Raw genomic sequence first — 27,733 nt, 5'->3', positions numbered from 1 at the left:
GCTGTTGGACGTGACCGATCCAGGTGTCGAGATCAGTGGTACGGCCACGCACGAGTCACTCATAATTGTGATAGTTTGAGTACGTAATAAATATACGGGCCATGGCCATTAGTTAAACAATGTTCACATGTTTTATTGCAAGATTGTGGCGGGCTATGCCATCGATTCCATTCCCCTGGAATCAAGAACACCTGTTGATGATACCGTTCGAATTCCCGTGGAATCAGGATTCCTGGTAGTAGTGGGATTAATTAAGGGAAAAAAGAAGAGTTGGTAGTAGTCGTAGTCGTAGTAGTAGTAGTAGTAGTAGTAGTAGTAGTAGTAGTAGTAGTCGTAGTAGCAGTAGTAGTAGTAGTCGTAGTAGCAGTAGTAGTAGTAGTCGTAGTAGTAGTAGTAGTAGTAGTAGTAGTAGTAGTAGTAGTCGTAGTAGTAGTAGTAGTAGTCGTAGCAGCAGCAGCACCACCGTGTTGGTCGTGGTAGTGACTGGCAGATGGCGTTTTACGTCGATCGATAGGAATGGGCAGGGGCGGAGTGAGTGGAGGAGGAACGGATTGTTTTGGGGGAGGGGTCACGGAATGTGGGCGGAGTCGTTTACATTAAGGGTAGAGGGCAGGGGCGTGGTTATTGTGGCCGCGGTCATGCTTTCAACCAATCAGATATAGGAATATACATATAGGAGAGGAAGAGTCGCTACGAAGACTCAGGGACTGTACAAAGGGCGTGAAAAGGTGTGAAACCGCTGAACGGTCAAACCGAGTACCAGACCCAAGACCGAGACCCCCACCCAGACCCAGACCCAGACCCAGACCGAGACCCAGACCCAGACCCAGACCCCCACCCCCACCCAGACCCAGACCCAGACCCAGACCCAGACCCAGACCCAGACCCAGACCCAGACCCACACCCAGACCCACAACCACAACCACAACCACACCCAGACCGAGACGTGGTTAATGGAGAACACATGAGGAGCTGAAGGTCGTGCCAACAGGTTTGCAACAACTTTCTGAGAAGGGATTCGTGTAGAAGCGACACACAAACAAGTAAGTTTCTATAAGTTGGTTTTTGTGTTGCAGTTTGAGAGGCGATTTGGGGGTCTGTTGTGAGAGGGCGTTCATTGAGTTGCAAAACTGCTTGAGATTGGTTGGAGGGGGGCACATGGGGTGGAGAGGGGGGTGGAGGAGGGCACATGGGGTGGAGAGGGGGGTGGAGGAGGGCACATGGGGTGGAGAGGGGGGTGGAGGAGGGCACATGGGGTGGAGAGGGGGGTGGAGGAGGGCACATGGGGTGGAGAGGGGGTGGAGGAGGGCACATGGGGTGGAGAGGGGGGTGGAGGGGGGCACATGGGGTGGAGAGGGGGTGGAGGGGGCACATGGGGTGGAGAGGGGGTGGAGGGGGGCACATGGGGTGGAGGGGGCACATGGGGTGGAGAGGGGGTGGAGGGGGCACATGGGGTGGAGAGGGGGTGGAGGGGGCACATGGGGTGGAGAGGGGGTAGAGGGGGTGGAGGGGTCACATGGGGTGGAGAGGGGGTGGAGGGGGGCACATGGGGTGGAGAGGGGGTGGAGGGGGGCACATGGGGTGGAGAGGGGGTGGAGGGGGCACATGGGGTGGAGAGGGGGTGGAGGGGGCACATGGGGGTGGAGAGGGGGTGGAGGGGGCACATGGGGTGGAGAGGGGGTAGAGGGGTGGAGGGGTCACATGGGGTGGAGAGAGGGGGTGGAGGGGGGCACATGGGGTGGAGAGGAGGGTGGAGGGGGCACATGGGGTGGAGAGGGGGTGGAGGGGGCACATGGGGGTGGAGAGGGGGTGGAGGGGGCACATGGGGTGGAGAGGGGGGTGGAGGGGGGCACATGGGGGTGGAGAGAGGGGTGGAAAGGGGGTGGAGGGGCACATGGGGTGGAGGGGGTTACATGGGGGTGGAGAGAGGGGTGGAAATGGGGTGGAGGGGGCACATGGGGGTGGAGAGAGGGGTGGAAAGGGGGTGGAGGGGGCACATGGGGTGTAGAGGGGGTGGAGGGGGCACATGGGGGTGGAGAGAGGGGTGGAAAGGGGGTGGAGGGGGCACATGGGGTGGAGAGTGGGGTGGAAAGGGGTGGAGGGGCACATGGGGTGGAGGGGGTTACATGGGGGTGGAGAGAGGGGTGGAAATGGGGTGGAGGGGGCACATGGGGGTGGAGAGAGGGGTGGAAAGGGGGTGGAGGGGGCACATGGGGTGTAGAGGGGGTGGAGGGGGCACATGGGGGTGGAGAGAGGGGTGGAAAGGGGGTGGAGGGGTCACATGGGGTGGAGAGAGGGGTGGAAAGGGGGTGGAGGGGGCACATGGGGGTGGAGAGGGGGTAGAGGGGGTGGAGGGGTCACATGGGGTGAAGAAACTCCATCACAGCAACAAGGGATAACCAGAGATGGAAAAGCGTTTGCGTGTGTTTTGATGAACCTTTAACTCTTCACAGAGCATTGGTGATGCCGAAGCAGTTTCCTGCCAAGGGTTACACTGGGTGGTTTGCCATTGCCTTCCCAGCGTTGTTTGTCCGAACTTTTAACCTTTTAAATGTTTAGCATCGAGCAAGGAAGCAGCATGTACCATTCTTAATATTTGGTATGACTGATGGGTTTCGAGTTACAGACCTCCAAGACTCAGAGTAAACGCTCTAAACATTTATACACCACCGAGTCTGAGGCAGAAAGAGTAGATGGGTTCAAATTGCGATTCGATGGGTACCAAAAGATAGATGGGTATGGGGACATCAGCAGGACTTCAATGATGCTAGCTAATGGTGTTGGTGCAGTGCCGGCGTGATGGGCCGAATGTCCTTCTCGTCCGATGCATGAGATGCTCTCTCTCTATCGAGTTCAGCCTGTGGCTGCTGGTTGCATCATTGGTTGGGACGCCGCTATGCCTCTGATACAGTGTCCCCCTTACCAGTACACTGGTGCTTATTTTGCCAACCTCGTGACCTCGGAAGGATGACAGGCTGTGTCAATCTCCTGGTGTATTTTAATTCAGCGGCCAACGTGGCTTGAACTCAGGACCCTAGGATCCTAAGCTGCCACCCTAACCACTAAGCCAACACCAGGCTTACATGAGATGCTGTAAAGTATTTTATGCACCAAACTAGAAGGGCACTCGGTAGAGCGCATACCTCCGCCACGCAATGCCTGATCGAGAACATATCTGACCCAATACATTTTTGAAATGTCATGCTATGTATCGTTTTTGGCCCAATCTATCAATGGTGAAGAATCACTTTAGAAATTAAATAATTCTCGTATCCACATCTGGATCTAGATCTTCACCAAAATCTAATGTGTTCGTTCTTGTCACATACCCAACCTGTCCAAGTTTCATCCGAATCTGTCCACAACTTTTTGAGATATCCTGTACACAGACAAACAAACAAGCGAAACTACAAGAGCACTCAGTAGAGCACGAACCTCTGCCTCGCAATTCCTGATCCACTCGAACATATCGGGCCCAATACATTTTTGAAATATCATGCTATTCAGTACTAGATGGTTTTTGGCCCAATCTCTCAACAGCGAAGAATCACTTAAAAAATTAAATAACTCTCGTATCCAGATCCGGATTCAGATCTTCACCAAAATCGAATCAATTTGTCCTTGTCACACACACTCAACCTGTCCACAAAATTTCATTCAGGTCCTGGCCCCGCCCCATGCGCCGGGTCCTTGTCCCGCACCACGCGCCGGGTCCTGGCCATGCCCCCATGTGCTGGGTGGGACAGCATGGAAAGGGCAGAGAGTGCAAGTTCAGAAAAGAGTTTGTTGACGACATGCCACTGACTTGTCTGTAATGTGGGTGTAACAGGCCCAGAGATTCGGCTTCATTGTTGGACTGTGTTCCAAAGTATCATGTAATTATTGGGGGAAGATTGGTCTTGTGTAACATGGTGGTCAGTTATCTCGTATGAAAAATGTGGTGTTATGTGTTGTATTATGGACTGCGTCTAATTAGTTGCTAGTTTATTGATCATAAAATGGGCATTTTGAATTTTTATTGATCCCGCTTCAAGTTTTGAACTTTGACTTTGCACGGTTAGTTATAAAGTTTAACAATATGTCCTGAATTTCTCAGATTGTTTGAGTTTTTGTTGATCTAACGGTGAGAGGTTAACTCAGGATCATGATGATTAATCATTCATCATAAGTTCTCGTTATCGGTATCGCAACTTTTCTGGTTCTGAAATCGTTTCCACTTTTATACCAAGGATCTGGAGTTTCGGCAGGATGGTTCAGATGTCGTGATAGCCTGCTGTCTGTTTCACGGTTAAGGTCGCTGGTTTAAGATGTTAGTGTCCTGAGTTTTTTTTTGAGCCCCTGCTCTACCCCCAGCCTATCCTTCCGAGGTCAAATGAGTACCGGTTTGCTGGGATGAATGAGCCATTCGAGTATCCTGCGGTGGAGTGGCGACCCATCCGGGATTGTGCCGCCCTAACCAAAGAAAACTTCCTCGGCAGCCCAATGCATGTGAAGACTTGATACGAGTGATGGCGGTTCTTCCAGAATCAGTGCACTTCCCTCTGAGCTGTCTTGTCTGGGTTTGATTCCTGACATCACTGGAAACAGAATGGTGTTTCGCAGGCAGGGTGCTGCATCACAGAGTGCACCCTCCCTCGGATGGACATTAAGTTGTGGACTCGTTTAACAGCAGGATAAGTCATGATGTCGCTCACAAAGAGTACGCCTTTGTGTGCTGACATCTTGGACAAATTGCAAATTCCTTCCTTGAAGACCCCCACTGTGAAGGCAATGATAAACCACCCTTTGTGTTCCTTGCAAATGGACTGCTCCGACAGCACTGACAACCGGAAAGGATTCGAGCCACAACTACATGTGAACTTTCTGATTTTTTTAATAACTCGTTCTTTTCTTTTTGAACTTTTTTTCTGTTTTCTGCAGAAGATTTTGGCTCATGGAAGACGAAGGAGACGGTGGGGGTTTTTATTTATTTAAATCTCGGTTTTGAGTACATCTTGGATGCAGATTGCTTTGTTTGGTCCCTTTTGGATCCTTTCGTGGCTGAAAATACCAATGCAGGTTTGGCAACGATGTCCACAGACATGGCAGATGGAGTAGTTGGCATTTTTGGAAGCTGCTGGCCCACCAGTTCTGGTTTTTTTTCCGCTCTCACGAGCCTCAGACAGTTGCCCAATGTTGTACGCCAGCCCTCACAGCATATCCCCATCCAGGCCTGTCAGCTGCAAGTTGCTCCCCTGTAGTGTTTGTTGACATTGAGGTTTTCAGGCTCTCTGAGTCTTTGTCTTTGTGATGCTTGTACTGACCACCCTGACAATCCTCGCAGCAAAGGAGAGGTTAAAAAGTCTGAGCCACGACACAGTCATTCTTCCTTTACATCAACGGTTACAACAACACCATCTGATCTCGCTGATGGAGCAGACACGGCCTGTCATTCCATCATTTAGCGCTTGTAGATTCTTGACAAATTTGCGAGGACATCCGTTTTGAAAGTAGACTCTTCATCCCAGGACTATTTACACTCAAAAGCTTTGAGACCGATGAACCATATTCAGGTCATCTTCTTTCCAATGCATCACATAGCTGCGGGTGGAATCGTTTGCTCGAGACACCATTGTTTCGCTGATGCAGTGCCCCCTTATAGGCGAGAGCAGTTATTTGCAATTTGTTCAGGGTGCCAGCAATAGGGACAGCACACGCACTGATCCCTCATCCTGCCTGCAAAACACCAGGATGGCAGTTTTTGCTGGGTCGAGAGTCGGACACGCTACCCTGCCAGGCCATACGTGTTTTGGAGTTATTTGCACTTTGCATTTGTCTGGCTGAGAAAACCGCATCTGAAATGCCTTTGTTGGTCCTGAAGCCAGATTGGGATTGAGGAATGATTCCAACCACAATGTTGTGAAACAGGATGCCTGTGATTGCTTTTCCTGCAATGAAAAGAAGGTTTCTTCCTCTATCGTCTCCCCGGATACTTTTTTGAACCCTTTCACTTTCAGAGGGAGACTGTTTGCATCTTCGACGAGTTCCTTCCTCCAGTACAACCAGATGTCTGCATGAATACCATCTGATCCTGGGGCTTTGCCCTGCCTGGTATCTTTCATTGCCTTCATGATCTCTTCCATGGATGGAGGGTGAGACCGGCTCTCTTTCAGGAGGTGTTTGTCCAGTACTAGTCCATATGGGAATCTCTGTTCAGGAGCTCACTAAAGTGTTCACACCACATCTGTATCACCACTGCCTTTGTAGTCAGCAGTTCAGTGCTATCTGCTGTTTTTAGAGGAGCAAAGGTTACTGCGAGTGGTCTCTCGGCTGTCTTTGCAGTATCGTAGAAATGAGAATCATGGTTGTCACGTGAGATGGGCTAAAAATGGAATGTACTGACAGTGGGGCTACAGGTGAATACAAGTCAGGAAAAGAGGTGAGAGTAGGGAAGGAAATATAGCCGCCTGCGAGGTAAGAGGGTCGGATTAGGTCGTGCCAACAGAGTGGAAAATGTTGTGGATAAGGCCTAGGGAGGGGAAATAACATGAGGTGGGAGTGTAGCACCGACTGAAGCTCAGGAGAGAAAAGGTGGATTAAACTTCTTCAGGAAGACCATTCCACAAACAGCAGTAACGAGTGGTGGTGGTGGTGGTGGTGGTGGTGGTGGTGTGTGATGAGCCTGGATTTTAGTAGTTTAATGAAGAGTGAGTTACTGGAACAATCCGTGCATCATCGAGTAGCAGGAGACCGTCGCAGGATTTAGAGAGTAGAGGGAGCTACTGGATGAGAGGCCACCGACATGTTTGCAGTGTGAGAGCAATAGGATTTGTGCCTCGTCCTCGTTGGAGATTCCAATTGAGAGCTTTGGATTACACTCTTGTTTTCCTTTGCTTTGTTGTTGTTGTTGTTGTTGTTGTTGTTGTTGTTGTTGTTGTTGTTTTGCATTGAAATATAATCTGAAACGTTGTTAGTGTTTCCTTTTGAATAAAAGTGTGAGCCAGCTTGATCGAAGGGTTATCTACAAATTATGTGTCAAGGAGAATTATTTTATTGCTCTCACTTGCCCTTGTACACCTCCATTCAATCTCCTCTTGCCTCTCCAGCTTTCCTTTACACTTCATTTTCCAATCCTACCCCCCCCCCCCACTCAAAATAAACTTTTGTAACATGTTTTTGAGTGTTGAACACCAGCTCTCTGGATGAGAGATTTCCTTGGATGCCACCACTTTTTCATTGAGTTGAGTTGACTTGCTGAATACTCTTTTGGATGTAACCAGCCTGGCTAGGCTCTTGAAATGCCCCCCCCCCCCCCAAATCATGCTTTGCATCACAGTACTGTATACATTGAAGTTCAATTCCACAAAGATTCTTAACTGAACCAAAGTATCAGGTAATTTCATGTGAACGATAATTATCATCAGTATTCTTGTGCCCAAAGGTCTTCAAAATGAAAATCCAATTTGCACCAATGAACCTCCCGCTGAAGAGACGGCTTCAAACGTTTGCGGTCTTTCAATGGGTTTTCTCTTTCCTCATCTTGGGTAAGTCCAACATTGTAATGTGCATATCCAGGGAACTCAACTACCTGATAATGATGCAATAAGTATAAAATTCCTCTATGGTACTGTACACTTCCTGTTTGGTGATGCACCCACCGAGTTACCCCTTGGAAGGACTTGGACGCCCTATTAGGTCTGGGTTGAACCAACTTCCTGCAGTTTGTGTTCGAATTTGAACATTCATAGTTATAGTTGTGAAATGAGAGCAAAATAATAGATTTTCATTCTTGTGAGTTGTTGCTCTTTTTTGAGTCACTCGTTGAAGTTGCCATCATACCAAATGGTCTTGTATGGTTTCCTGCAAATGGTCTTGTCTCAATGCTTCACCGTGCCTTTGCCATAATCCATACGATAAATGAAGCTTTGTGCGCAGGCGAGTTCCAGACCCCTCTATAATCTTTAGAATCCTTTACCCACCTCCCCATCTCTTAATACCCTAAAACCCCCTTGTCCCCAAAGACACTATGTGGCAAAGAGAAAACGGTTTCCATGACAACTTTCACCCCATTATAATCAAATGGGATATTTTTGTGATTTTATTGGGGTACCATTAGCCTTAAAGGGCTGTGGTACCCTATTGTTTCTGCTTATTATTATTATTTGTCCGAAACAGGGGGCTTATGGATTTGGTCTCGATTTTGGTGTGTGTGCGTGCGTCCGCAAACATATATCGGACATGTATGGACCTATTTATTCTTAATTGGCACAGACAACACATGATGGTATACATATGCATATAATTATTTTTTATTTTTTTTTGACATCAGATCCAAGATGGCCGACCAGAGCAGAAGCAAAAACCCAATGTTGAACACGTCCTCAACCATTTCTCAGACATTTATTTACCGATGTTGTTCAAATTTAGCACACAGATAAATAATGATGGCTTACATAAGCACATCAGGTTTTGTTTTTTTGAGATCAGATGCAAGGTGGCCAACTGGTGGCCATTTTGTTACTTAAATGTGTCCCCAACCATTTCCCATACATGCGCGGTCTGATTTTGCTCAAACTTGACACAAGCACAGTACATGATGACATGCACATGCCACTTTTTTATTTTGCAATCTGATCAAATGTGGTAGACTGGAGGCCCTTTTACTCCAACAACAAAATTACTAAAACAATGGGGGCTATGACTTTTTATGTCTTTTTTTTTTTTATTTTTTTCATTTTTTTTTTCTCCCCTTGTTTTTTTTAATATATACACTTCAGGATGGATTTCATAAGTCCACTTTGGAAATTGGAAATCAGCCAACATCACAGCATTACATAAAGGTACAAAAACGGACCCCCTTATCTGCAGCCCAATTAGCATACTTCCCATCAGCACGGTCATAGAATCCATCATCAAAGTTGACATATAATCATTCCTTTTGTCCAACAACCTCATCTCAGATCATCAAGTCAGAATCAGACCTGGTCACTCTACCTTGGACATGCTGCTTCTACTCTCCCAACAATGGTGGCGGTCCTCATTATCATACATGAGATCAGGGCCGTCTCTCTGGACATATCTCGTGCTTTTGATGCAGTATGGCATCCTACCTTGCTCTCCAAACTGTCTGCCTATGGAATCCATAGCTAACTCCACTCTTGGATTACTGACTTCTTCCCCTCTTGGATTACTGACTTCTTCCCCTCTTGGATTATTGACTTCTTCCCCTCTCGTAGTCAACATGTGCCTCTCAATGGAATCCTTTCATCTCCTCTCCCTTTCAAGGCCGGAGTACCCCAAGGCAGTGTTCTAGGCCCAATATTATTGCTAATCTTCATCAATGATCTCACTGACTCTGGAAAACCCTTTCTATCTCTTTGATGATGATAGCTCTACTCTCTGCTGTGACATCTCTCATCCTTCTGACATACAGGCAACAGCCTCTTCCCTCATCAGACCTTGGAAAAAAAAAATCACAAACTGGTCAGATGCAATTGTCCTCCCTTTGTGTTCTCCCTTAGCCCTCATCATTACCTGCATCCCTTGTTTGTCCGTCTTCCAGTACTTTCTCCCTCCGCCATGCTGTTGTTTCCCCTTTCTCCTGCTGTTCCCTTTGTTATGTTGTATCCTCTTTTGTGTAATCGCTCTTCCACGAGCCTAGAGCATGTTTTAAAAAAAAAAAGAAAAAACAATGCTCTGGCATTTGTGGAATTTTTCAGGAATGTATTCCCTGAGATTAGTGGGGTCTAACAGGATATGTAAAGCTGTGTGTGTCTGTGGGTCATAAGCGTCACCCATTCTATAGGCCACACCTTCCCCCCTCTCCCCCAGCATCACACGCGGCGCCCATTAGCGAGGCCACGTCTTTCCCTTCAGCCACCCAGAAATTGCAGCCATCTTTAGTTCTCAGGGTTCATGATAGCCCTCTGGTTTTCACCCGATTTCTCAAGGCTGATAAACAAACTGATGGACGTGTAATTCACATATTATGTGAAATAAATAAACAAACATTTGAGAAAATTGGCTTGATCATAGAATGCGTCCGTAATTAATTTGTCGGAAGGCCACCGGGGCAATTCCCAAGGGATGTGTGTGTGTGTGTGTGTGTGTGTGTGTGTGTGTGTGTGTGTGTGTGTGTGTGTGTGTGTGTGTGTGTGTGTGTGTGTGTGTGTGTGTGTGTGTGTGTGTGTGTGTGTGTGTGTGTGTGTGTGTGTGTGTGTGTGTGTGTGTGTGTGTGTGTGTGTGTGTGTGTGTGTGTGTGTGTGTGTATATATATGTATATATATATATGTATATATATATATATATATGTATATATATATATATATATATATATATATATATATATATATATATATATACCAGCAGGGATACCCATGCTCCGCACAGGAATCCCGTGGATGACGGCGGGTCTGAAGGAGTATATGTCACAGTTAATTGTAAAATTGTAGAGGCTGCCACCATTATTATTTTTTTTCATCACCACTATAATACTATATTTTCCCCGCCATGTTTTATATGTAGAAGACTCGAGTTCAAAAATGTTAAGATTTATTGCCGCATCAGATTAAAAAACCATAATGCCTCAACAATGTGAGGATGGTTTCATGTCATCATTTGTGACTTAATTAATTCTCATTCTCTAGCAAATTCCGTTGGTCCCATGTCAATTGGTTGAACTTGAAAAATTAACGTTACGCAATCAGGTGATGTCATAATTCATAAACCGGGAAGTCGGAAGTCATTGTCTTCAATTGACTGTAGCATTATTTTTTTTTTCATTCTATTGCAAATGGCATTGGCCCCATGTCAATCGGCTGAACTTGAAAAATTAACATTACGAAATCAGGTGATGACGTCATAATTCGGAAACCGGAAGTTGGAAGTACAATTCTTTTACATCGCGACACTCGCGGATACATGTTCTGTCAGCATGTGAAGTTTGGTGAGGATCAGTCCAGTACTTTTCGCGTGCATAGGTCACAGAGAAACGCACACACAGACACACAGACACACACACACACAGACAGACACACTTTCAACTTTATATATGTATATATCTATATTGTGAGTGAAATAGCCCTTATTAGGCTACTAAATATAGGATTAGCTCAGACCCCCCATTAAATGCATGCTTAGCTAGGTTGTTTGGTAAAATGGACGTTACATGTGTGTCAGGAGATGTAAGAGGCTGTTTATTGTTTGTGCGGTGGTGGTGGATCGAGAGCTCCCTCTTCATCCTTCCCCATCCCGGACGAGACCCCGCCCAGTCGGCTGAGGGGGAGTGGCCTGGAGAGGGAGGTGGAGCTAAGGGGAGGAGTTTGTCGGCTTCATAAAGGGGGAGAAGAGAGTGGCTTTGAGACGAGTGAATGAAGACCTCGTAATAAAAGGGTTCAGTTTGGGGGAAACAGTCTGTCTCGAGGCGTGCTCGGGTTTCGAGGCGAGAAGGAAAGGAAATCTGTGGTGAAACTGAGCGCCGAGCTGGCGCCGATTGTCTGTACACGGACAGCTGTGTCTGTTTTTCATGAGGAACGAGCTGAAAGAAAGGCAGGGAAGGCAACAGAGAAACAACGAGTGTCTGTCTGCGATCTGCTTCGTGAAGGAGGCAGGAGAAACGACTAAAGGCGGCCTGCACGTCGAGTCGGCGATCGACTCTTATGAGGAGGTGATTCTGCCGTGAGAGAAATGGCAGTCGGCTTTGAGAGGTGAGCGTAGAAAAGGTGATTCTGCAGAGAAAGAAACTGAGAGGACGGAGTTGAGAAGTCTGGCTTCGAGGCGGGAAGGCAAGAGAGGAAACGACGGAGCCTCTGACGGTCCTTACTCACCTCACGGCTCGACACCTTTGCCGATCCGCTTGCCGGAGCCCGGCACCTCGATTTGGGCCTTGTCTGGTGCACAGGCCAGACCTGGATTTGTATGCTGGACCTTGAGAGAAATCGGCTGAGGCCCATCGTCGATCTGACGGTCTTGTGCCGTCGACCTTATGCGGGGTCAGAGCGCACGGAGACCACGTGCGGAAAAGGAAGGCGAGCGCCGTCTCGCCACGTGGCGTGTTCGAGGTCGAGCTGGGGGCTCGAATCCATGGACATCCGCTTGTTACGAGCGACATTCGTGCTTTTGACACTTTCCTCTCGTCCATGGAACCTCACCAAGTACTCTGTCTTCTCTGCATGCATGCTGTCTGTCTGTCTTGTCTGCACGTTGTATAAGGCATATCTCGGTCGGGACCCCCTCAAAACCTGTAATCCGTAGTTCCCGAGTTGAGAACGGGTTAAAGATTGTTAATAGAAACATTGTCGTGAATGGTTTGCTTGTGTCGTGTTCCCCGATGTTCCCCAATAAATCTGGTTGGCTCCTATGAAGTTGCCACTGTGGATTAATTTGTGTCGCGTCGAGGAACGATCCGTTCGATTGGCATATAAAACCAAAATGGTTACAGACCGGCAGAAAACGCTCGGCATCTGACACAACCAGTCTGTAACCGGGGTTCTATTTCCCCAACTGGTAAGGTTCAGGATTACGTTGGTATCGCGATTGAAGATGCGTGACCCGAGGCCTGTGCTGAGCCAGCCGGCATTATAAACCCCAGAGACGGCGGTGGTGAGCGTGGCGCCAAGAGTTGGGTGAGAATCCCACCACCCCAGATCCGCAACAATATTATGTACATTGTACATGTGTACTTTAAAATTGTATGAAATGTACGCGTACACTTTCGTACACTCAACATCACCTTTGAGTTTATTTCCTTTTTAAAAACTAAAACACCAGGACAAGATACATTTTCATTACAATGAAAATACTTACGATTAATATTTGAAATCTTTAATTAAAAAAAACATAAATTGTCCTTTTCTCAGCATTTGTCATGTACTGCATGCTATTGAAATGTCCAGGGGTGTGTTCTGTTACCAAACAGCGAGCTCGTGCTTGCCAAGTCATCCATTCCTTAATGGTTTTGAATGGAGTGCTTAAACCATATGACGAGCACTCTACAACAAACTTGAACACACACCAGATTCTTTCTATTGTGCCGAGGATAAACATCTTTACCGTGACACTTTTTTTTCAGCCATATCGATGACTTTGTCCCTTGGGGACAGATTTCGACATGACACGTGGCAAGTTAGAGGTTTGGAGGAATTGAAAGCGGGTTTTATTTTCATTATTTCTTTTTTCCAGATGTGGTTAAAAATGCTGAGGAAATTCTTTTGCGGGAGGAGGGAGAGGTGCGGTGAGAGGAGGGAGGGGAAGTGGATGGGATTGAAGGGAACTCGTTGTTTTTAATAAAGCAAGATAATTTCCCCTACGTTAAAAATAGAGGTGTGAGGATATTGTGTTGTCTGTCAGTCTGTCCGTGCGGTCTCCACATTGTCTCCTAAACGGTTGTGCAGAAATTCAACAAATTTGGTAGTTATGATCACCACACAGCAAGAAGGTGTGAGTTGTATCATTTCTGTACCTTCCACTCCACACCCCCCCTCCAACCCCCTCGGCATGTGCTCAAAAGGTTATATGCCAAAAAATGCAGTTGGACACATTTTTGAACACTATTGATGGTACACCATACACCATAGACTTTGCTCTAGTTTGTTTTGATTTGTTATTGTTTTATTAAAAAGCAAGCAAATACAACCCGTTGCTTCGCTGACGGGTGTGTTATGGGAGGAGGGGGGGGGGAGTGAGGAGTGCATGAAGAAGGGGGTGGTGGTGTGGTGTGCTATGCTTCATCAAACGTGTGTGTGTGTGTTAAATAAAGGTGTGGGGTAAGAAAAGAGAATATGTTATGCTTAAGGCCCTGTCACACGTTGACGATTTAGCCAACGTATGTCTGACGTGTGCAAAATTGGGCTAAAACGCCGGCACACGTCAAATACGTTATGGGTAAGTTTGTATACGTTAAGAGCACGCTGACATATGTCGTAGTTCACCGAGCTGTTAGACAAATTTTCCATGCTTGAAATTTCCCGACGTATGCCAGCGTATGACTCACACATTCCGCATAATGCTGGCCATAAGTTGTAGGCACGTTACGCGATCGTTGACACACGTCACACACGTTACTCATAAGTCGAAACGCGTCGAGGTAATGTTTAGTGTACCCGAAACTTATTTCTAACCTATGAGTAACGTGTTGTCGGCACGCTACGCGATCGTTGACACGTCGACATACGTTACTTGTACGTTACTCATAAGTCGAAACACGTCAATGTAATGGTTAGCGTCAGTGTTCCAGACTCCCTGGTTTTATTTATTTATTTATTTTTAATCTTTTTTTTCTTTGGTATGACTGTGATGTTGACACTTCGATTTCTAGTGCGGTTATAATGTAATATAATTAAAAGGCTGCCGCTCAACGATTTAAATCATAACCGTCATACCGAAGAAAAAAAAAAAAACGGAGTCTGGAACACTGACGCTAACCATTACCTTGACGTGTTTCGACTTAGGAGTAACTTATGTCGACGTGTCAACGATCGCGTAGTGTGCCTACAACTTATGCGAGCGTATGCGGAATGTGTCATAGGTTGAGTACGTCGAGAAATTTTGAACATGCTGAAAATTTCTCGGCGTACTACGACGTATGCCAGCGTGCTCTTAACTTATACAAAACTTACCCATAACGTATTCGACGTGTACAAGCTTGGTTCAGCAATTTTTTTATACGCTGGTTAAAACGCCAAGGTGTGACAGCGGCTTCACACTTCGATGTCTAGTACGGTTATGATTTGAATCGTCGAGCCGCAGCCTATTAATAGCCTACGCCACATGATCTTCCGCGATACGCTGCCGCGCGCTATGCACAAGTTAGACTATTGTTGGGCATAGGTTGTGAATGCCGACAACACGCTCAGCATTCATTAGTATAAGTTATCGAAATGTGATTAAAACGTTCTGTGTACATTACTAATACGTTATGCATATGTCCAACACATTATTATACGCCCCCCCCCCAAAAACATCAATAGTTCAGCGTACGCCAGCGTTTTACATACATTTTGATACGTTGCCATACGCTGGCTAAAACGTCAAGGTGTGACAGCGGCTTTAATGACCGAACACACACACACAAAAAACTCGTGTCAGACACAACAGAGTTTATAATTTAATCTGCTGGCACATCCGCAAAAACTTTGATATCCCAGTTCCAGAGAATTTGTGGGAACCTTAACTCAAAGCAATCACTGAAAACATGGAAGTACCTACCGCTCATGTATGACCTAATGACACCATCGAGCATAAACATCGAAAACAAAGTGCTACGACTGAATATCATACTTGGGTACAAAAAAAAAGAGAAGTCGTTGCTGATTGAGGTGTTGATACCAGTGATTTTGGACTAAATGATGCAGAAATCAAGAAAATGAAGTGAGAAGATCCTGCACGTTGAAGAATGCCAAATTTGTACCAGTGATAGTTGGAGCTTCAGGAATGATGACAAAGAACCTCACAGAGATATTAAAAACAGTTCCTGGGAATATTACTGCAAACAAACTACAGTTGGAAGCTGTCCGGGGATCAGTAACGATCCTGAAGAGAGCCCTCAGCACGAAACTTTGAGAACAGAAAACTTCACAGCTTGGTCCTTGAATCGTGACCCCGGACAGAAATGAAGATGGATACTTTGAGCCCACCTTGGGAGGACTCCATTCCACTTTCTGAAACCCCGATATGGAGATAACGACCAATAACACACACACACCGTGCCGTGCCAAGTGCAGTTGTGGTAATAGTTTATATAAATAAACACACGTGTAAATGTCGACACGCATCCATCCATCCATTGGGGCCATACTCTGCACAGAGCGTCGGTGCTGCCGAAGCAGTCTCCTGGGTGATTGGGCACAATCCTGGACGGGTCACCACTATGACACAGGATACTCAAATAAAGTAAATAACAATGACAAACAAAGATTTACTTGAAATAGCATTCTTTTATAGTGGGTAATTAACGAAATTAAATTCAAAAATGTATCGAGCCACGCAACACAAAATGTCGACCAAAACTCCATGCCTTCACAGCTCGAACAAACATGGCGAACTCCTGGTCGGATGGACCTTGTTTTTTTATTTTTATAAGTATCGATGTCGAAGTGAGGGGTGGAATATATAAGGAGATCACATAAAAAGGTTAAACAAAGCAATGTCCTGAAAAATGTAATTGCACATTTTCAGCGGATGAGGCACCCACCGCACGGCACCGCAGGACCCAATAAAGGCAGAAATGTATGTAATTGATGTTAGATCGAAAGCTCCGGTACTTTTTCCGAAACAAACAACCAAGTGGCTTTAGCACTCAAGGAAGCACTCCAACAAAATGGTTGATGAGGAATGGCTGGCTTGGCATGCGATTAGCAATCGCCGAACCGTCATGTTAAACATACACCTCCTGGAGATTCCCGAAATATCAAATATGTCCGAATTGGACAAATGAACACTTTTCTTGGAATCGGAACTGCTTCCAAGTTCAATTCTGGAGGTTAAATATTGTAATTCTCCTTACTTTAAGATATTCTTGAGGTTATCACATGTGCGGAAATGAAATAAAGCCACGAATGCTGGCGTTTCCAGGTGTTTATAACCATTGCAATGTACCCAACCATTCGTAGTAATGATGATTCGATAATATGTGAGAAAAGTGGAGAAAAAAAAATCATTATCGTTAAGAAATTGTTGCGGCCTATTCCAAGTCAAGGCATGGTTGAGTCAGCCAAAAAACATGGTGGCTTCAGACCCCAGAAAAGTTACCTCTGATACGCCTTAAGACCCCATAGAGAGCGGTGACCAGGGAAGCGCCTGATAAAGTATTTAATTAAATAAGACCGTTAATTATCTTCAAAAGGGTTGTTTTAATTAACCCAAACACCCAATTTTCAGGCTGAGAGGTTTCATGGTTTTGGAATTATGGAGGAGACACATTGATGCACACACACACAGCCATTTATGAGTACAGATGGTCTTAATATTGTTATGGATTTGGAAGTTTACTGCACACAACATACAGGTCCGAGAGATCAGTTATATCGCTAAGTACGTGTTGCCATTTAGGGTCCCGTCCCAAGTCTAATGGGTAATTAAATGTTCCTGCGCTGTGGAGTTATTTTAATTGTCAGGTTTTCTTTTCTTTTCTTTTTACACCACCATCAATGCCAGCATCATCTCCCCCTTGCTCTGCTCGATGCCATTGTCTACATGTGTTCGATCACGTACGCGGGCGGAGATTTCCTTCACCTCAGATCGAGACTCTGCCCAGAAAGGCAGGAGCGTGCCCCTTGTCCAACCAGGAACCTCATCACCTCAGATAGAGACTCCGCCCAGAAGAGCAGGGGCGCGCCCCTTGTCCAACCAGGAACCTCATCACCTCAGATCGAGACTCCTCCCAGAAGGGCAGAGGCGTGCTCCTTGTCCAACCAGGAAACTCAGCACCTCAGGCTGGCTCCGCCTTAGCCAGATAGAGTGTTCGGCCACGGCCAATGGGGAGGCCACGACAAGTCGTCCGAGAATGGACCGTCCAATGAGGAGACAAGTGGTGAAAAAAGCAGGTCTATCGCGCCTGAGCACAAAAAGGAGGGGTGGTCTGGACGAGGAGAGGGAGAGACAGTGTTCTCGTGGCAGCAGCATTGGCAAATTCGAAGGACCGTGTGTGAGACATCCCTGGTGGGAGAGGACTTTTCAGTCCAGGCAGTTTCGAACCTGGCATCCAGGGCCAGTGAGTGGTCGTCGACGAGGGCCCTGCAGACGGTCGTGGTTGTGGGTTCGAGTCCCATCCTGCCCCCCCCCCCCCAAGATCGCGAAGACCACACGAGGTGGACAGGTCCGAGATGGGTCCGAATAAAGACCACTTTGGTCCGATTCGTTTGGGTGTGTGCGTGTGTGTGTGCTTGTGGCACCAGTCCATAAGTAATGAATTGTTAAGTGCTTTTTGCTTGTACATACGTGCATTTCTTTTCATCGGTTTAACTCTGCCGTTATGTGCTCCCCTCATTTCCCCACTGTGAATAAATACCCCGATTGTTAAATGTTTCAGCTCGTTTGTGTCCTTTCCTCCATTGGCTTAGCGTGCTGCGTATTGGAAAATTAGCCATGCTGTTGCCGCTGTAATTGGACATTTGGACCGACGGATCTTGGAGATAAACCACTCGGGTCGCATGCGGTTCAAGTACGCTAAGCAGCTCGTTCCGTACGGGTGCCGTCGATGGTGTGGAAACTCAGTAAATCACCACGTGTTCTCTAGGTAATTTGAAAATTGGCAAATAACCCTGTACCACATGGTAGAAATATTGACCCTTCACGGTCTGATAAGGGACCCGTACTTCTCGGATTTTTCCGAAAAAGTACGATCTAAATTCCGGGTGATCGGTCGAGCCGACTTTACTGCTCCATCTAGCGGTCGTGCTCGCAGTCTACCCGGCCCCGCAACAATATTTGTCTTTCCAAGAGTAGTGCATTAATGTACCTTTTTGATACAAATGTATATAAATGATTATTTCGATCATCAATGTCTAATTCTCATGTTTTATTTGGGGGGCTTTTTGTACTTTTTATTTATTTTTCTTTGGAATTGCAAGTTGTTTTCCATCCATCTTCCAGGACATGGATAGTATCTGTTTGATAACTGATGAGAATGTGTTTCTGAAAACTTGTGATTTTAAAATAAAGAAGATTTTTGTGCAGTTTGGAAACCCCATCATGTTAAGACTGTGCAACATTGTTGCCAGTACCACCAAGCAAGAAAGTTTTAACCACGGAAAAGACTTGGGTCCACTATTTTAGTCACATTCAACGGGGACTTTGCTGATTACATGTGCACACGTCCTAATATACTCTATGAGCATGAAAGGGTGAGTGGATTGAGTGTGTGGTGAAGGTGGGCAATGCATTTCTCTTGTAGACGAGGTTATACCTTACTTTCATTCATCAGTGAAGCGGTTTTTTGGGAGTGTGGTGTCTGCATTTCTGGGCACTTGGTCCTGCAACACACTCACTTTTGTTTCCCTTTACCTCCCAACCTTTGCCCAGCTCAGCCTCTCTAACCACTCCCTTCTCCACATTCCTACCATCTTTCATCCCTGGGGAGTATAATTAGAACCTGGGCACTGTAATCTGCATAGTCCTTGCCAAAGGTCAATTTGTACCCGAAATGTAGGACATTGGTCGTGTTTCCCTGCTGTGTTCTAAACAAAATTACTTCTCATGCAACTGATGCAGAATCTTTACGCAATTAATCACTCAAAGGGGTCGATTTTGGATATATCTGTAACGTTTGCTGAAATGTTAGATGTATTGGATGATGGGTGCTGCTGTATTTCTGGGCAAACAGACGCTGGTGTTATTTAGATCTTCGAATCCTGTCGATTTAGTACAGGATGTGATGCGTACAGGAACAATTGAGGTTTTGATTCATCGTTCTGGTCATGAAAGTAAAGCTCATGGTTGCTTTGATTTTGAAGAAGTAAATCTCTTGTTTTATAACTCTCCCGTTAATACTTTCATAATTTGACATCACATCACACTCATTGTTGAAAGTGAGGACTGGAGATGATTGAGATCTTATTTTGCTTTTAACTTGCCTTTTGCTGAATGAGGTTAGTCTGATGTGATCACTTTTGAAAGCTCTCTACACATGAGGCCGCCGTAGTGAGCTTGGACCCGTCAGCATCCCAATTAGGCTGAGCGGATGTATGTCAGGTCAGGTCAGGTTCGATTAGATCTGTGACTCGCTGTCGGTACCATATAAACCTGTACTAACCTGTTCCATGGTCGGGTTGTCAGCGACTTAGCCGTCTCCCCCACCAAATTCTTGGTGAGGAAGGTGTATGATTTGGATACCCAGCAGGATGAAAAACAAAACCTGTCAAAGGGCAGAGGAGCTCCTTATGAGCCAATAGCCATTCATATCTAGTGACCAACTGCGTCTGCGGACGTCCTCCTACAGTTAGGTTACTTTTATTCGGAGGTTGGTGGCAGTATTTGCACTCCGGCCACCGTAAAACCCTTCATTCCGCAAAACATAAGAAAAGCATTTAAAAAATCTGAAAACCCACTCCGTGGGAGTACCTCCTGTGCAGCTGCCCTTCCCAGGGCAACTCACTGGATGATGGGATTGGGGCAAAGCCTTTGGGACCCCCAATTTTTGATTATTGCAGGGAAACCACGGGTTAACCTTCCCAGGTCAGATTGCGGTAGTGTGTGTCGTGGTGGTGCTGAGTGACGTCCACCAGGTGGCAGTCTCCTTGGGTTAACCTGAGACGGTCACTTCAGGTGGGTGCCTGGAATGTCCTATCCCAAAGAGAGGATGATCACCTATCTGTTATCAGAGCTCAAGCGTTTGGACACCAGTTTTGCAGCACTCTGAGGTTTGGAGACCGGATTGCGGCGAGATCATGGCGGGTGGTTACACCTACTATTGGTCTGGTCTCTCTGATGGTTACCATGCCCAAGGAGTTGCTGCAGCTGTGTCCAATAAGCTGACTCCAATGATAATTGAGGTAACACAGGGTCAACGAGCGTATTATGAGATGAAGGATTCGTCACTCCTTGGGTGTCGTTCCCCTGGTCTCTTTCTGCTCAGACTGAGGCGAGTGATCTCACCGTGAAGGACGCATTCTATGCCACGCTCGAATCTGTGGTTGATCAGTGCCCCAGGCGAGATACACTTCTCGTCTTGGGGGATTTCAATGCATCGACTGGAACTGATAGGGATGGTTATGAAACATGTGTTGGTCTCCATGGGTCTGGAGCTGTGAACCAGAATAGCACGAAGTTCCGTGACTTTGCAAGAAGTCATGGATTTAGGGTGGCCGGTCCATGGTTTCAGCACCCACAGGCTCATCGCTGGACTTGGTATTCCAATGCTGGTGGTGTGGCAAAGGAGATTGACCTTGTGCTTTTGATGTTCGCTGGAGGATGATCCTGAACTGCAGGGTCTACCGCAGTGCTCAGTTCCTCAGTACTGAGCTTGATTTGCAGCAACTCTTAAGTTTCGGCTTAAATCCAGGAGAATGGTACCATGCCAACCGAAGCTGGATGTTGGCAAGCTCAAGGATGAGAGGGTAGCTGAGGAGTTTGCGAACAGGCCGAGTGAAGATTTTGGGGCTCTGGGTGCTTTGGGGGATCTTGAGTTGTGGAGTACCTTCAAGACCACCCTCCTTGTTGTTACCGGTCGATTTATTTGAACTCACCAGAGGGTGAAGAAGAATTTTCTCTCACAAGGGACAGTGGATACCATTGACCAGAGTCGCATGGCCAGGCTGAATGGCAGAGCTGAGCTGTTCAGGGAGCGGAGGCGTAAAACTGTACGTGCGCTGAGGGTGGACAAGGAGGCCTATGCACGAGGAATATGTGAGGGGGTAGCGCATCACCTGTGGTCAGGTGATTCTTGCCCTGCTTACAGGGAATTCGCGCATTGCGTTCCTCCAACCCATCCCTCGGTGTACTGCAGTTCGAGCAGAGAGTGGTAGGCTCTTGACAGAGGAGTCTGAAGTGAAGGCCCGCTGGGCCGGTTACTTTGAGTGGCTGTACCAGGCTGATCCACCAGCTGTCAAGTTGGGTGTCAGGGGTGTTACTATCTATTGCAGACCCTCCAATCAACTGTTGTCTACCTTCATTTGTGGAAACACTGGCTGCGTTGAACCGGTTGAAATGCGGTAAAGTTCCAGGGATCTGTGGCATCCATGCTGAACTTCTCAAGGCTGGCGGAGATGCTGCATTCGTGTCATTGCATGCAGTTCTGTGCTCTGCCTGGAACACAGGCATCATCCCAACTGACTGGAAGAGGGGCCTTGTTGTCCTTCTCTGGAAAAGGAAGTGTGTTCGCCAAGACTGCAACAACTACCGAGGGGTGACGCTGCTCTCAGTGCCAGGCAAGGTCTTTGCTCGGATAATTCTTGATAGGGTTCGCCACCATCTGCTTGAGCACCAGCATCCAGAGCAGTCAGGCTTTACACCAAAGAGGTCAACGATTGACCGTATCCTTGCTCTTCGGGTCCTCACCGCACGCAGACGAGAGTTTTGGCAGGAGCTGCTTGCAGCCTATGTTGATCTCTGTAAAGTGTTTGATTCTGTGAATCGGGATGCCCTCTGGAGGGTTCTTGGTCTTTGTGGGGTGCCACCAAAGGTGATCAATCTGATGTCTGAACAATACTCTGGTACTGAGAGTGCTGTGAGATGTGGTACCATCTCTGACTGATTTCCAGTTGTTACTGCAGTTCGTCAGGGGTGTGTACTGGTCCCCACACTTTTCAGCACTTGTTTGGACTGGATTCTGGTGAGGATGTCTGAGAGATCAAGCTGTGTTGCATCATTTGGGAATGTCAAGATCTCTGACCTTGATTTCGCCAATGATGCAGTCACCTTTGCGGAGACTCTGTATATCTTTTGAGGGCCCTCGAGGTGCTGAATGAGGAGTCGGAGCTCTGGGATTACGGGTTTCCTGGTTCAAAACTAAGATCCAGGCTTTCGTTGACATATTGGATGCTGCTGTCCTGTCCGTACCTGTCTGTCGCGAGGATGTTGAAGTCACGGAGAGATTCACTCTCATCGGCAGTGATATTCATGTCTCTGCTGGCTGTGAGTCAGAGGTCAACAGATGTCTTGGTCGGGCCTGGGGAGTCATGCATTCATTGCATCATGGGGTGTGGTGCTGCCGGTACCTTTGTAGGAGGACGAAAGTCCAAGTCTTCAGGTCCTTGGTGCTTCCAGTCTTGCTTTATGGATGTGAGACTTGGACTCTGAGTAGGGATCTGAGACTGAGACTTAATTCATTTGCCAGGTCTCCGTGGAGAATCCTTGGCTATCGCTGGTCAGACTTTGTGTCCAATGAGCAGTTGCTGAGAGAGACTCAAATGAGATTTGTTACCTGCTTCGTCCGTGAGCATCAGCTGCGGCTGTATGGACATGTGGCTCGTTTTCCTGACACTGATTCTGCTCACCAGATTCTCTCAGTGAGGGAGCCTCGTGAGTGGAGGAGGCCAATGGGCCGACCACTTGCCTTGTGGTTGCAGCAGTTGATCAGCATCTCATGGAGATGGGGATGGGCCAGTCATCTGCCTGGGGGATGGCCAGACGGAGGCTCCTGGAGTACTGGCGGAAATTGGATGCAGCGACTCGCTGCTCTAGAGCATGCTCCCATACCTGACCTGAACGGACGTCCGGGAAAGATCAAACCCTGTTTGTGTACCCACCAGCAACTATTGAGCTGCTGCCCTGTCGGTCCAACGCTCACACAATTCCCCGGTTATTTTGCTCATTCATCCTTGAGCCTTTCGCCGAGAGAAATTGCCGGTATGTGAGCAGCGAGGACCTCGTTTCCAATGAAAGACTGCAGTGACTTTGGAAACCTGAAGCTGTGTTCCTCATTCGAGCATAAACTCTCACTTTTTATTTGAATCTCTTCTATCCTTGTTATAATTTTTGTCTCCATTTATGAGATGCTGTTTGTAGTTTGATCGGGTGGGTGAGCCATTGACTGTTTTTTTACTTTATTATTATTATTTTTTTATATATTTTTTTGTTGTTGTTCGTGACTGAGAAACGAGTATTATATTTACATTTTGATGACCCCTCCCCATCGTCTCCACAGCCCAGATTTGTGCAGCAATATTTGTTGTGCTGTTGCTGTCGCGGTACTGGTGGATTCCAGCACTCTACGCCTGCTGGCTCTTTCTGGATTGGGAGACTCCACGTCGAGGGGGGCGTCGTGTCGAGTTTATGCGGCGCTGGAGAATTTGGAATTTCTTCAGAGACTATTTCCCTGTCCATGTGGGTGTTTGTTGCCTGTTGATCTAACGTGAGAGATGTGCTCGGAGTAGCGTGACGGTTTTGAGCTGTGACTAATTGCTTTGGACTCGTGTCATTTTTGTGTCCTCCCATCTTTATGCTAGCTCGTAAAGACCACGGACTTGCCGACAAACGAGAACTACCTCTTCTGTTTCCACCCTCATGGTGTGCTGGTTGCCGGGGGCTTTGCTAATTTTGGCACAGATGCGACTGGTTTCTCCACAGCCTACCCTGGTCTACGGCCTCATCTCCTCATGCTTCCTCTGTGGTTCCGTGTGCCTTTCTTCCGTGACTATCTCATGTGTGCCGGTGGGTTGGTAACATTGGTGGTGGCTCAGCTCAAGTGTTGTTTAAGAAACTTTTAATGCAAATATTAAGAAGATTGTTTTTGAGCCAGGCTGCTTCCTTTGCTCGGCTAGTTTATCCACAGGAAGTCCTGCGTATGAACGACTCCATTTTGGAGCGGGGGTGGGGTGATTGATGGCGGGGGTGTCGGAGCTTTAACCAAAAAATTGAAGACTTTTGCAAACTGAGGAAGGAATTATGTGATTGTTGATTATTATTTAAAGTGTTGTTCAAGCTTCTTTTATTTCACATGCTGTTAGTCGACCGCCATTTTGAAGGCCTGCAAAAGAAGAGGCACAGGATGAAAGTGTTTTGACATCTGATCTACAGACCATTAATCAAAAGGATGAATGATGATATTTTACTTTATATAATATCGAGTTTCCTTGCAAGGAACTTCAACGCAGGAGGCAGTCATGAGGCCCATCTAGTCTACACAGTGGTTGCCAACGTATGGTTTGTTTATCCATGCTCTATTTATTTTTATTTTATTTTTATTGAACTACTGAGTTAACCGAGGAAGCGGCACTTACCATTTTTGAACCGCCGACGTCCCAGATTCGGAACGGACTTTCTAACGACGACACCATCAAGTCTGGTTAAACATTGTTTAAAGAACACCATTCTTCTGTCATTTGAGTTTTTCCTTGTGGAATAGGTTGGGTTGGGGTTTACAAGGGGGTGGGGGTTAGGGTAGATACAAACTGACCAACTTTTGAGTTATGTGCAACATGCATGCATTATGCTTTGCAATATAAATGTAAAGGTGGTCACATGTTCTCCATTAAACAATGGATTGAAATCGCTTAATTGGAAAATAAAACTTTTAAACTGCTTTTTCTCTATCTGTTATTATTTATTTATTTATTTTTGTTTGTTTTTTTCCAGGAATGGTTCCTTCTGACAAACAGAGTGCCACGTGGGTTTTGAGCCGGCCAGGCGGTGGGAATGTGGCCGTGCTGGCGATTGGCGGAGCCCCAGAAAGTCTAGATGCCCAGCCTGGAAGGCACACCTTGCAGGTCCTGCATCGTAAGGGTTTCATCAAATTGGCGCACAAGGTTGGGTAAGAATTACTGTGACTTCATTGCTGTTTCCACTTAAACAACTGCAACACCAGGGCATCTCCGACTTTTACCTTTTCTTCAAGCAATATTCTCTACACATAACGAGGTGTGCAACTCAGGATTAATTGAAGGAAAAAAAAAAAAAAAAGAATGTAAAAATTCTGAAATGCTTTTTTTGCATGTATACTGTTTGTTTCTGACATTTCACTTTTGCCCACCCTCTCCAGGGCTACTTTGGTGCCGGTCTACTCTTTTGGAGAAAACAATCTGTTTTTCCAGGTGCCGAACCCCCGTGGATCTCTGCTGCGTAGAGTACAAGACCGCCTGCAAGCATTCATGGGGGTGGCACTGCCTCTCTTCCATGCCCGTGGGGTCTTTCAGTACAGTTTTGGTCTACTTCCATACCGCAAGCCGATCTACACTGTTGGTAAGATGGTGTTTTTCTCAGGTATATGGTAGTGGAAATGCCTCTCCTTTTAAGGGCATTCATTGCTCGTGAACTCCCCCCCCCCCCAGTAACTTCTTAAATGCTGAGTCCTTCTCCTCCCTTCACTCTTTTCTTTGCAAACTTCTTCCCCACCCCCTTTTTTCCTCCTCCTTCTCCTTCTCCTTCTCCTTCTCCTTCTCCTTCACCTTCTCCTTCTCCTTCTCCTTTCCCCCCCCCCACATTTTTGTGGGGTTGGCCTGGGGAATGTTTGGCCCAAATATTTCACAAACCGGTTGGTCAGGGCTGATGCTCGACTCGTAGTTGGGGCAGGAATTGGTAATTTGTTCAGCATGCTGGTGATAGCTTGCCTATTCTTTGCAAACGACGCCGTGGGATCTTTGACGTCCACCAACTAATGCCAGCAGATGGGACAACCAGTAAAACGTCTATCCAAGGGACGGCACTTGCATTGATGAAACGCCAGGCTGGCAGTTTATAGCCGGGTCAGGATTTGAACCTAGGCTAGACAGCTGAGAGGCAAATTTCCTTTCCTTTACTTCCTTCTCATCCAACATTCTTTAATCTCCCTGCTTCGTTGTGATCCCTTCGACCCCCAGTTCTCTCATTTACCTTCACCTACTCCCCCCTCCCCTCCAACCCCATCCTTGCCATGTGTGCAATCAACAGCTGCCCTCCACACCCATTTACCTATTGTACATTGCTCTGTATTGAACTTGTCAATGTCAGACTAATGGTGTTGCATATGAAGGTCTTTGCTGGGACGTGTGCATTTCTCCACAGTGGGTCATCCTATCTCGGTTCCACAAGTGGGAAACCCTTCTGTGGAGCAGATTGAGAGTCTGCACTCGCGCTACTTGATGGAACTCAAAGCCTTGTTTGAGGAAAACAAGGAACGTTACGGAGTGTCAGCGGATGAGCATTTAAATTTAACTTGAAATACCTTGGTACATCTGTCCTTTCCAACTTCATGTTAAAAAAAAATGATCAATAATCCTTCACTGTATTCTGTATGTGATTTCTGAGATTTCCCTGCACTTTACAATCAGTTGATTTGACAATGGTAATTCCTTACTGTGAACTTTAATTGCATGATAATATATTTTATTATTATTATTATTATTATTATTATTATTATTATTATTAATATTTTTACCTCCTTTGTGTGATTTGAAATGGCTGCTGGAGTCTTTTTGCATCATCGGTGCTTTGATAATCACCTGTTATTTTTTTCCCAACAATCAGAAATCTGTTGCTTGGTCATGGTCACTGCCTCAAAATGCCCAATTCTTCACCCCCCCACCTGCAAAGCTTCCTCATGTCCAAGTCTTCTTCCCCTCACCTGTGGGTGTGATCCAATTCACCTCGACATGACCCCATCAGGTTCTGTTTTAATTTCCTGTATAAGCACAATGTTTGCAATATATAGATTTATTTGTTTTCATTAATTTCCATTGAGGAGTGCTGGTTGGAGTGGGCTATGTGGGTACCCCTTATTTTTGTTTTATTCGGTTCAAATTCCTCATTTAAAATTCTTTTACAATTGTTTTCATTGGAGTATTTTTTTTGAAAAACCTTTATTTTTCATTTGTGATTGACTGGTTTGCATAACAATGGTAATGTTTCCAAGCAACAATTGTTGCATTTGTAATTTGTGAAGTCTGTTTGACTTCAGACACTTTTGTGGAAGTTTGCAGTCTCTCTCGTATGCCCTCTGCTGTTGTAAGATTTACTCTATCTCAGTGTTTTTTTTTGTGCTCAGAATTGCTCGGGTACATTATCGCTCCTTGTGGTCATAAAGTGGCCTGATCGTTTTGAAATTGTTGCTCTTCAATCATTCCCCTCCCCCCAATTTAAATTGAATCTGCAACATTAGTTTATTGTCACAGATGTGATTGTACTGATTTATCCTGAACCTTTTTTTTCTTGTGGATTTTTACACTTTATTTTGATCGGGCTCTGCCGGAAGACCTTTTGTTATTAGTTTTTTTAAAGATTTTTTTTTGGGGGGGGGATGGGGTGTACCATGGGAATCTACATGACATCATCACATCATGCCATCTGATTAATGTTTGCTTGAAATGAAAATGTGAAATAAATAATAGGCCTGTTTGAAAAGGTGAAA

The 27,733-nt window shown here is 46.3% G+C and overlaps 1 protein-coding gene across 3 annotated transcripts; it reads left to right on the top strand.

Annotated features, from left to right (window-relative positions):
- The first annotated feature begins 666 nt into the window (after window positions 1–666).
- On the top strand, window positions 667–27,733 carry MOGAT2 (monoacylglycerol O-acyltransferase 2). 3 transcript variants are annotated; one of them, XM_085854392.1, is made up of 7 exons: window positions 667–1,043; window positions 7,404–7,523; window positions 23,558–23,736; window positions 23,859–24,063; window positions 24,988–25,162; window positions 25,391–25,590; window positions 26,392–27,733. In XM_085854392.1, the coding sequence occupies exons 2-7, from the start codon at window positions 7,430–7,432 to the stop codon at window positions 26,544–26,546; spliced, it is 1,008 nt and encodes a 335-aa protein (XP_085710518.1). In that variant the 5' UTR covers window positions 667–1,043; window positions 7,404–7,429; the 3' UTR covers window positions 26,547–27,733. The 3 variants fall into 3 exon arrangements, with proteins under 3 accessions (XP_085710518.1, XP_085710517.1, XP_085710516.1); XM_085854391.1 differs by having other exon boundaries at window positions 668–1,043; window positions 7,421–7,523; XM_085854390.1 differs by lacking the exon at window positions 667–1,043 and adding an exon at window positions 6,656–6,792 and having other exon boundaries at window positions 7,421–7,523.

This window comes from Eptatretus burgeri, chromosome 14 (genome assembly GCF_056783735.1).
Source record: "Eptatretus burgeri isolate ZD-2024b chromosome 14, Ebu_testis_v1, whole genome shotgun sequence".
In the NCBI taxonomy this organism is placed as follows: domain Eukaryota; kingdom Metazoa; phylum Chordata; class Myxini; order Myxiniformes; family Myxinidae; genus Eptatretus; species Eptatretus burgeri.
The sequence above is the reverse complement of the archived record's forward strand: the minus strand, read 5'-3'. Positions and strand labels throughout refer to the sequence as shown.

What these genes read in the sequence shown, in the direction of transcription:
- MOGAT2 (XM_085854390.1), top strand. Translation starts at nt 6,766, where the DNA reads ATGAGAGGCCACCGACATGTTTGCAGT. An exon ending in AAATTGGCGCACAAGGTTGG is followed by an intron (nt 25,163 to 25,390) that starts GTAAGAATTACT and finishes CACCCTCTCCAG; the next exon opens with GGCTACTTTGGTGCCGGTCT. An exon ending in CAAGCCGATCTACACTGTTG is followed by an intron (nt 25,591 to 26,391) that starts GTAAGATGGTGT and finishes ATTTCTCCACAG; the next exon opens with TGGGTCATCCTATCTCGGTT.